The sequence below is a fragment of the Apaloderma vittatum genome, unplaced genomic scaffold, assembly GCF_000703405.1.
Source record: "Apaloderma vittatum isolate BGI_N311 unplaced genomic scaffold, ASM70340v1 scaffold20000, whole genome shotgun sequence".
NCBI classification, from domain to species: domain Eukaryota; kingdom Metazoa; phylum Chordata; class Aves; order Trogoniformes; family Trogonidae; genus Apaloderma; species Apaloderma vittatum.
In genome coordinates this window covers 1-10,508 of record NW_009695265.1, presented here as the reverse complement: position 1 = coordinate 10,508, position 10,508 = coordinate 1, and the positions used below count along the sequence as shown (strand labels likewise).

The 10,508-nt window shown below is 40.7% G+C and overlaps 1 protein-coding gene across 1 annotated transcript; it reads right to left on the bottom strand.

Moving 5' to 3' along the window:
- Positions 1 to 8,082: 8,082 nt before the first annotated feature.
- Positions 8,083 to 10,485, bottom strand: PCDHAC1 (protocadherin alpha subfamily C, 1; the record flags this gene model as incomplete). The annotated part of the gene is made up of 1 exon (XM_009870831.1): positions 8,083 to 10,485. A coding segment is annotated over one exon (2,403 nt), but the record flags the coding sequence as incomplete, so codon positions are not given.
- Positions 10,486 to 10,508: the final 23 nt, after the last annotated feature.

Here is a 10,508-nt window from a genome sequence, read left to right as displayed (position 1 = left end):
GGAAAGAGTTCAGATTTTTGGCATGATTTTCATATCTTTCATAGTGGGAACTGAGCATCTATTTAGAAATACATAATATTTCCAGAACCCCTGTAATCACTTGAACATAGATTTTGAAAATGGAATGAAGCATCATTTTTGGAAAGACTATTACAAGTTTTAAATGTTTACATTTTGCCACATTTCAAAGAATCACGGAAAAAATATAGGTTGGAAAGGACCTCAGGAGGTCTCTACTTCAGCCTCCTACTCAAAGGCTAACCTGATGGGTAGATTAGGTCACTCAGAAACTTTGGCCTCTCAAGTATTGGATATTTCCGAGGATGGAGATCTCAACACCTCTCTGGATTGCAGCACTCTCACAAGGAAGAATTTTTTCCTCAGGTGCAGCAAAAATTTACCTGGCTGAAATTTGGCACTATTTCCTCTCTTTTTGTCACTGCAATGATCATTAGAGGTAAAGGAAAACTACAGTTAATTCCCCTCTGGTGTTTTTTGCAGGGGTTTTGGTTGGCTTATTTTAGGGGGTGGAGACAATCTGGGGCAGAGGGGGTGGATGGGGAGAGGTTGGGATTTGTGGGTTTTGGTTGTTTCAGGATTTTTTTTCCAACCAAGTTTAACACCAGTAGTGATTGCTTTCCAAGTTTTCCAAGAACCTAAATTACCTATGTTAAAGAACACTGTACAAACTATTATTATGAAATATTTACTCATACAATAGTGACTTAGAGCTCCAAGGCTTGATGGTTAAATTCAGATTTTGCCCAAAAACATCCGAGTCCTCTTTGACCAGCTTGAGTGAAGGAAAGCTTTTTCATTAAATGTAACATCGGAATAGTAAAGGGCCTCACCAGATTAATAGCTCTGTAATGTCAATATTCTTTAGTGCGGATTTATATTCCACACGTACATTCTGACCATGATCAAACTGGCATCCTTCCATGTTCTGTATTAGCTCAGGTTAATTTTTCTCGTAGTTTTTCAAATAAGGTGAGACGCATCAAAGAGATTGAATGCCTTGTAGAGAAACATGATGTTGTAAAAGAGAAGACAGGAACTCACTAATTCTAATCCCTAGACAAATACATAATAAGATTAAAACAAAGATGAAAGTGCAAATAGCAGTCCTAAACCAACAACCCCAAACACTTTGAAGGTATTCCAGCTGGCAACTTAGATTATTGAAGTCATTTGCTAGGGAGATTTTACTTCAGCAGCCTAAAAATTGGTGAGACAAAGTGGCAGCGGTTATATCTCCTCTGACTGGAAGGAAGAAATAGCTTTCTTTTTCCACCAGATTTCCTTCCAACCAATATCAATGTTGTACTGAAAATAAATAGCTTTAAAGCTTGATTATCCTCTCACAGAGTACCAAGTTGCTAAAAACTTTTGATACATCAGTCCCTTCTCAACCTCCTTCCCCAATCTCCACTGAGTTAATTTTGACCAAGCAACTTACGTCCAGGGACACTGCTCTTCTAAATCAACTAAAGCAAGTTGTCCCGGACCATGTCCTGATGGCTTTTGAATATCTCCAAGGATGAAGATTCCACAGCCTTCCTGGGAAATCTGTGCCAGTGCTCAGCATTCTCACAGGAAAAAAAAAAAAAAATACAAAAAAAAGCCCCCCCCCAAACAAACCCCAAACCAATGTTTCTATCCACTTAAACAGAACCTTCTCTTTTGCTCTCACCGAAAAGAGCCCAGCTCCATTTTCTTTACACCTTCCCTTCAGATATTTACATAGAGATCCCCTCTCTTCTCTGGGCCAAACAGTCCCAGCTCTCTCAGCCTTTCCTCACGTGAGAGATACTCCAGTCCCTTTGTTGTCTTAGAGGCCCTTCACTGGACTGTCTCAAGTATATCTCTTATATGGGGATTCACAGAGTCTCACAAAGTTAAAAGATTGAAATCAGGCTTATATGAAATGTCTCCCTGTCTTAACACTAGACATCTGATCATAACCCTGTGAGTTTAATACCATGCAACGGAAACTGCTCTAACTATAAGGATATTGTGCCAATCTCTGTATAACTATTGGCTAGAAAGGAGAACTTAATAGCTATCTAAAATATGTTCCCAAGTCACGTAGGAAACAGCTATGTAGTTCAAAAGATGAAGAGCCCATTCAGCTGTAAAACTTCCTTGCTCAGCTTTTTTTCTCTGCAAAGGAACTGGAAAAGGTTAAGGAACAAAAGCACAGAACTTTTTTGGAACCAACAGCCTCAGGTTTCATGAATGAACATCATAACCTTTGATTTTGCAGACCAATCATGCAAAGATGTTTGACTTGGAGAAGGCAGATCTTGCAGAATAAGAAAGAAATTAAAAGCCACTAAAAGAGGTGTCAAGACCCATCAGGCTGGGACAAGCCCAGAGAGAGACGGAAGAAATAACAGATCAAAATATAAAACCAGTTCTTTTAGAGAAGAAAGAATAAAAAAAAAAGTGTGTCTGTTTGCCTTAGAGAGACTACTCAAAGACTAGAGACTACAAATCTCTTCTTTATTTTCTAATGTACCTTCTTTCTCTGATGTTTTCACCTATCATATTTGTCGAAGTTGCTTTTATTTTCCAAATGCCTCTGATAGTATCAAATCTTTGAGCTGTTGCCCTGCTCTTCTTTTTGCCTTACAAATCTAAACTGAAAATCTTAATTCCAATGTGCCTGCTTGTCTCCCTTTTCAGTTTTAGTGTTATATTTTGTTGTTGTTTGATGAATTGTGACTTGAAACAGTCACACTCTTAGCAGAATTCCTTTCATTATATTGAGGCAAGCTAGTTGTAATTCCAAAAATACATAGCATGAGTACAGCTGTATTGGGCCACACTAAATGCCCAGCAGCCTCTCTCCAATGGCCAGGATGAACAGGTCAACAGTACAAAAACACAGCACATGTGGACCAATCACCCTCTTGAGATATCTTCCCATCTTATGATAACAAATCTATATTTTCCTCTATTTTCAGTGTCTTTGAGTGTAACTATGTGATGAATTACTCTGAGGGAACAGAAATTTCTATTGCCAATGCAGAAGCAAAATGCAGCAACCTTCAGCATCCTCATCCACCTCATCCACCACCTGATTTCCATTACAGATTTCTAAAAACTGACAAATAAGTACATTTTGTTTTGGTTTAGGGTTTTTTGGTAGTGTGGATTTTTTGTTTGTTTTGTGCAGTTTTTTTAAGATAAACCTGTGAAGTATGGAGTGTGAATGACCAGACTGGAGAAAAGCAATAGAAGTGCCAATAATTTAGAATTATAAGATCCAGCCTATATGACCACAAGCCCACTATTCTGCCTGTTTGGATAAAAATTTGGAGGAAGGAATAGATGAAAAATGAAAGTACATTGAAAAAGAAGGAAATTCTCATGTATTTATCACACTATTTTCTAGACTGGTCTTCAGCTCTCTTCAGTGAAAACACAGTCTGAAATTAATTTGTTCAGATTTCAGTAAAACATTCAATACAGGATGACATTGAAAAGTTTAACAATGGCAGAAGTTGGGCTATTGTTAGGGTTATTATGTTATTAGTGCTAACAATCATTCACTGCAGGAACAACTTGACATCTGTCACAGAAACGGATGGTATCTAACAACCCGAAGTGCAGACTCCCATAAAGCATTAGTTATAACAACCAGTTTCAGTTTTTTAGAAGTTGTGCATCTAGTCTCAGTACTGTTTAGAGACTACGACGAAACTCTTATGTCTAAGATGAACAGGATGAGTTGCCTTCAGCAGATGGTTATGACTTTGTAACATCTAAGGTTCAAACATCAAGCATTTAGGTGGATTGAGTTAAGCAGAAGAACCACCATCTTGGGACCCAACCTTTCCCCATCTACTTCTACCATAAAGTTGTGCAATAACACCTAGTGATCACTCAGTATAACTACAGAGAAGGTAACTGTCATCCTAAGAAGTATCAGGGGATGCATTTCCTATGGCCTCGCCAGGAAGCATTCCTATCGCTGTGTAGGAGACCCTTTGTCTAAAATATTATATATTATTCTGGTTGAATATTTGCAAAAAATACATATCTACGAAGGAAGAAAAAATGCAGAGAAGGGATCTTAGCATGATCAGACAAGAGCAGAGGTGATGACAGAAAAAAAAAAGACTAAGATTCACTTGTTTAGCTTAGTCAAACAAAGCCTAAGAAAACACAAGGTTGCTCTCTAAACTATGAATAAAGTAAGGCCCAAAGAGGGAAGAGAATTACTTATACTAAAAGAACATTGCTGGCAGAAATACAAATGTCTACGAATTCATGAAAACAACTGTTGATTTCAAAGCCTTTGAAGAATAACTTTCCAAAAGAAATAATGGGCACAAGCTAGCGAATTTTGCAGTTTAAATCCGTGTTTTTTGCAAATACAAGTAAAATCTTGGAATCTGAAGATTTAAGGTTAAATGGTGGCTGATACAGGAAAGGCCTGGACCTGGTCCAAATTGTTTCCTTTTCCTATGCTTTCTTACAAGAATTATTACTCACATCTACCCTCCCTTAGCCCAGGTCACCATCCAATCTCATCCTTCGTTGCCTGTCACTGCCTTTGCCTTATGCAGCTCCAGATACACTCACATTACTCTTCACATCCCCTCAGGCCACTCCTTCTGTCACTCTCCCTTCTGCTACTTCTAAAAATAATACTCTAAGGCAGACATAAGACAAGCAAAGTTTCAGTCCAGGCATTTGTAGCCTTTCCTGGACACAATGTTCTTTTGTCAAACATTTGAGCTACATCCTCCTTCATAAAAGGTAATCGGAGTGGTCAGAAAGAAGGAAATCTACTGCAGTTTCCCCTTGCTGAATTTTCTTTCATAACTCTTTCTAGGATTTTCTTGGCTTGACCCCAAGAGTAACTTCTGCAGCCAATTAACCTGCCTACACAACTGAATTCTTACAATGTAGGCATAAGACTGCTGGCTCTAGGCAGGTTGTCATAAACACAAACAGAAAAAATTGGGAAGGTTCACCCTTATATTTGGCTATGTTAATGGGGCATGCTCCCACCAGAATGAGACGCAGGGAGGTCTCACTCACGCGGCTGGTCTTAACTTGTGCGAGTAAGTTGCTGATGCTTAGCCTGCAGCAGTTCAGCCTAGATTGCATGCCACTGTCTCAATATAAGTGCATCCATTTTTGTCACTGGAAATGCATGCCACATTGCGCAAAATTATTCCACTCCTATTTTTTCAGCAAGAAATACTCTCCATTGCTAGGTTTGTGTCTATTTTTGGATGTAACCTAAATATTGAATGCCAAGTCATACAGAGGTCACTACACTCTGAATGTAGGAATATCTTGCAGGTCTTTTGCTTAGTACAATGGCCAACACAAGCAAACAAAAAAACTGTAGCAACCCATGGCCCATTTTAATGTAACCCATTTTAATATAAAATCAGTACAAATATTCCTCACTAATAAAGTGACTGTGGCTTTTCTGCATATAAATCATATTTAAGTCCACAGGGATTTGGAATAAGGAGTAGTTTTCAAGAACAAATGACAGCTCTCTTTCCCACCTCAGATGACTGGAAACAAATTTCCAAGCATCTCTTTAGCATAATTAAACTTTATTTTAAATATTGGTGAATCTAAAGTATGTACAGAAACTGTAGTTTCTGCCCACTCCTGCTTATTGAATATCAAAGTAATCTTAATAACTTCCACATTTTGCAAAAGATACGTAAATTATTATATATATACATATATGTGGGTATATATATGTATTTGATTCTCTAGCATAGTAGCCACTCTAACTATCAGCACCAAATTAGTAACAACTGACATCCTTTTGTTTCTAAGGGTAGATAAGTCTTCACAGTTTCTGTGCAGTTCAATAAATGGACTTTCCACATAGGTCACATCTATGGTTACCCATTTCCTCATATTAGGAGCTAGGAAAATAAAAGTGCCAAAGGCAACATCTGGGATTTATTTTGCCCACTATCAAAAGCTCCTTAAAAGGTGTCTTGTATTTCAAGTCTAAAAATTCACCTGAATGACTCAAATACAAAGAGATGTAATGAAAGCCATCTTGGTTGCTCTCATTACAGAGCTCAGGGAAGCTTCTGCATTTGTATTATTATTCGGTTCATTAATGTGTTGGTAACCTGAGTTTCAAGACCTTGCTCGACAGGAACATGGAAATTAGTTGCACCTGGGGTTTTTTTTTAATGTCATCTTTGTTATAGAAGTTTTGCAATCAACTACTCTCCAGCCAAGGATACATCTCCAAGACACTATATCAAAGGTTCTCACAGACACCTTCCCAGTTAAGATACTGCCAAAAAGATTCTTAGCTCCTCATTATAAAGGTTACAGGCTCAGACTTTTTTTCAGAACCTCAAAATAATCAATGATATTCCCAGAGGACACCAATGCATTAGGCACAAATTCTTCTTTACATAGTGCCAACTGCTGTTTTCCAGGACTGAACAATTTATTACTAAAAGACACTGATGCTTCTGCTTTTACAAGACTTATTCCATACCCACCACTTTGCACAGTGAGACCCTCAACATGTGCAACCCTCTGCCACTACAAACCACAGAACTTAAAATTGATTATAATTTTGATTAAACAGTAGGTAATCCATCATGAATAAATCAAGTTACAAATATTTGAGAAAAGATCTTTCCTTGTCAGCAGGATTTCTGTGGAAAAGGTGTTCAGAAAAGAACAAGAGGGGGGAAAAAAACCCACAACCCTATTTCAGTTTGCCAACAGATAAGTAAGAGACAGCGTGATAAACTAATTGCACAGTTAAGAGCAAATCAGGAATCACAGAATCACAGAATGGTTTGGGTTCTGTCTTGGCATCTTTCTTAGAACTAGTGAAAACTTACTAAAAAACACTACTTGGTTATAAAGGAAGTGCTACATAGCTGAATGTGTGTTTGATTACCGAAAGAACTTGCTGAGGCTACCCTTACATCAAGGTTCAAAAACAGCCTGACCATTTACATGTACAATAACGATTTCAAAAATTAAAATAAACATAGTAGTTACACAGTTAGGACAACCTCTAACAACTGTAAATTAGGAATAAAAAAACTGCAATTAACGGATTATACCATGTCTGACTAACATGGGTTCTTGTATTTTCTTTACATTTGCTCTTACCACAGAGTCTTGGTCTGGACAGAACCAACAGTGGTTAGTTGCTGTTATGCACACTAAGGAAATTTGACGGTCTGCAGGCAAAACATTTCAAAACTTCACAAAATTATAAAGACAACTCACAGCACCTATTCAAAATACAACCAATATTATTTTGCTTCTAAGAAAAGTGAATCTTGGAAAAGGGACACAGCAGCACCCAGCAGATTTGACCTGTAGACACATTCCACCTTGTAGCCCTACAGTGTGATAAAAGTAAAATATTTTCTCCTAAGAAATCACCCATCACACTACTGAGAAGAAATCAGCTTAGTCAGAGTCTCAGAAAATAATTATTTTACATTCACAAAACCTATGGATTCCTTGGAAAGAGATGAACACTACAAATTACATTCACTAAACAGGTGCTGGATATTGAATTCCTGCTCTTCCACCACAAGTTTACCTTGGGCATTGTAAACCAGCATCTTGGCTCAGCAAACTACTCTCCATTCAATGAAAAAAAATCTCAGAAATGGGAAAGGAGGGGAAAAAAAAAAATTTAAAACTAATCAGAGTCTCCATATAGTGCAGATTAGAACCTCCCATGGATTAGAAACTTGCATGGACTTTTATGCCCCTGCTTCACTACCTGAAGACAATAGCTCAGCTTGCAAGGTATTTAGTTTTCACTTATGTGTTCTTTACCTTCAGTTATGCCTGAAGGTCCTAAATGTTGACTGGAAAAAAAAAATCTCTTTTGTCATCCCACAACCATATTTCACCCAAAGAGATCTTGGCTTTAGGAAAAACATCAAAGAAACTGAAGTTTCCTCCAGGTGTCATGAAATGACACCTGCTCTCTTGCAAATACTCTCACTAACTTCTCCCACACTGACAGCAAACCAATATAGACATAAGGCCAAGAGTCTGGGAGAAAAAATAGTGAAAGGACAAAGTACTTACCACGAGGACAGCACTCAACCGATCACTTTGAACCTGCTGCACTTGAATGCAAGGTCCTGGCACTTGTAACCTTGAACCACTGGGATTGTTTCCAGCATCACCATTTGGGATGCTGCTGTTACTAGGCCCGAGACCTACAGATGCCCTGTACAAGTAAGTATGAGTCAGTTTACCCACACCAGTGACCTCCAGCATGTCTGGTGGGAGATGGGAGCCAGGAAGCATGTGCACGCTATAGCAATACTTTTCATACTCATCAGCTGGGCAGCAGCAGGCGCAAGTTCGGCAACGGCACAGCCGCACAATGGCAAGATTTTCAAAGATGAAAGAGACACAGGCAAGGGAAGCGATCAAGTAGATGTTTGTAGCGTTGAGAAGTGGTGGTGGCTCCCCGCTGTCATCAAAGTCTGGCAGTGCCTGGGGCAGAGTGTCAGCCAGTAGGATGCCCACCGTCACAGTAGAGGAGAGTGGTGGATCCCCGTGGTCTTGCACCACCACAACCACCTTGTGCTTGAGGAAGTCAGTGGAGCGCAGGGAGCGCGTGGTGCGCAGCTCACCAGTGTGCGGTGACAAGCGGAACAGGGTGGAGTCAGAGGAGTGGACGAGGTGATAGGAAAGCCAGGCATTCTGCGCATTGTCCTCATCATCTGCCACCACTTTAGTCACCAGGTAGTCCTCATCAGCCAGGCGGGGCACAACTTCCACAGCTACTGAGCCATTCTGGCTGGTAGGGTACAAGATGGCTGGAGCATTGTCATTCTGGTCTGAGATGTAAACATTCACAGTTACAGCAGCACTCAAGGCTGGAGAGCCATTGTCCTTGGCTTCCACTTGGAAGTAGAAGCTCCTAAGCTGCTCAAAATCAAAGGCACGTTTTGCATAGATGCTCCCATTGGCCAAGCTCACAGACAAAAAGCTGGCCAGGGCACTGCCTGCAACTGTGGAATTCCTGAGCACGTAAGAGACCCGTCCGTTCTCCCCCATATCGGGGTCAGATGCTGAGACCTGGTAGAGAAAAGCACCAAGTGGATTGTTCTCCTCCACAAGTACATCAAAGGTGTCGGCACTGAAGACAGGGGGGTTATCATTCACATCAGAAATCTGCACCCAGAGGGTCTTCTGAGCAGTGATGGGTGGAGAACCCAAGTCTGTGGCAGTAATGGTGATGTTGTACTCACTGATCAGCTCTCGATCCAAAAGCCCACTAGTGACCAGGCTGTAGTAGTTTTCAAGTGAGGGCTTTAACTGAAAGGGAAGGTTGTTGGGAATCTGGCAGGTTACTTTCCCATTCTCTCCAGGGTCCTTATCCAAAATACTCAGCAGAGCTATCACTGTGCCAGGAACAGCATCCTCAGGAATGGGACTGGAAAGGGACGTAATTGTTATCTCTGGGCCATGATTGTTCACATCAGTGACTTCCACCAGCAGCTTAGCTGTGCTGGACATGCCAAATGCCCCGTTATCCCTTGCCTCAATAAGCATCTCAAGGAGAGGTCTCTGAACAGCTAAAACGCCATTGACTGTTACCTCCCCAGTGTGCGGGTGAATTAAGAACATTCGCTGTATATCAGCAGAAGTAGTATTGCTAAATGAATACCTGATCTCTCCATTTGGACCTTCATCCAAGTCCGTGGCATGCACTTGCACCACCAAAGTGCCATTGGGGGAGTTTTCCAAGATACTCGCCCTGTAGACTGAGTGCTCGAATTCTGGTGCATTGTCATTGGTATCCAACACAGTCACAATGACTGGGACATCACCGGACTTTGGAGGATCCCCACCATCTTTGGCTGTAAGGACAAGTCTGTGAGTGGCTTGCTGCTCCCTGTCTAAGGCTTTCTTCAGCACCAATTCAGGGTATTTACTCCCGTCCCCCCGTGTCTGCATTTCCAAATGGAAATGTTCATCAGGGCTCAAGGTATAATTCTGGACACTGTTGGTACCTTCATCAAGATCTTGGGCATTAGGGAGTGTAAACCGTGCTCCAGGTGACAGGAACTCAGGCACGTTTATATGATATTCATTTAAGGAAAAGCTGGGAGAGTTGTCATTTATGTCCAAGACTTTAAATTCCATCCTATAAAGCTCTAGAGGATTTTCTAACACGAGTTCGTAATTCAGAAGACAGGCAGACTGTAATTCACAAAGCTGCTCTCTGTCTATGGGTTCCTTAACAGACAAAGCCCCCGTGCTTGCATTTATATTAAAATATTGCTTACTTGAGCCGGTGATTATGCGAAATTTCCGAGCTGAAAGCGTAGCCGCATCTATTCCTAAATCCTCTGCTACGTTCCCGACGGCTGCTCCACGCTCCGTCTCCTCGGCGATGGAATACACTACTTGCCCGTTCGCGGTGCAGCAAATAACGCAGAAGACCATTAAGTAGACCCGCATTCTTCCTCCCCGGGCTCAGCTCCCCGCAGACC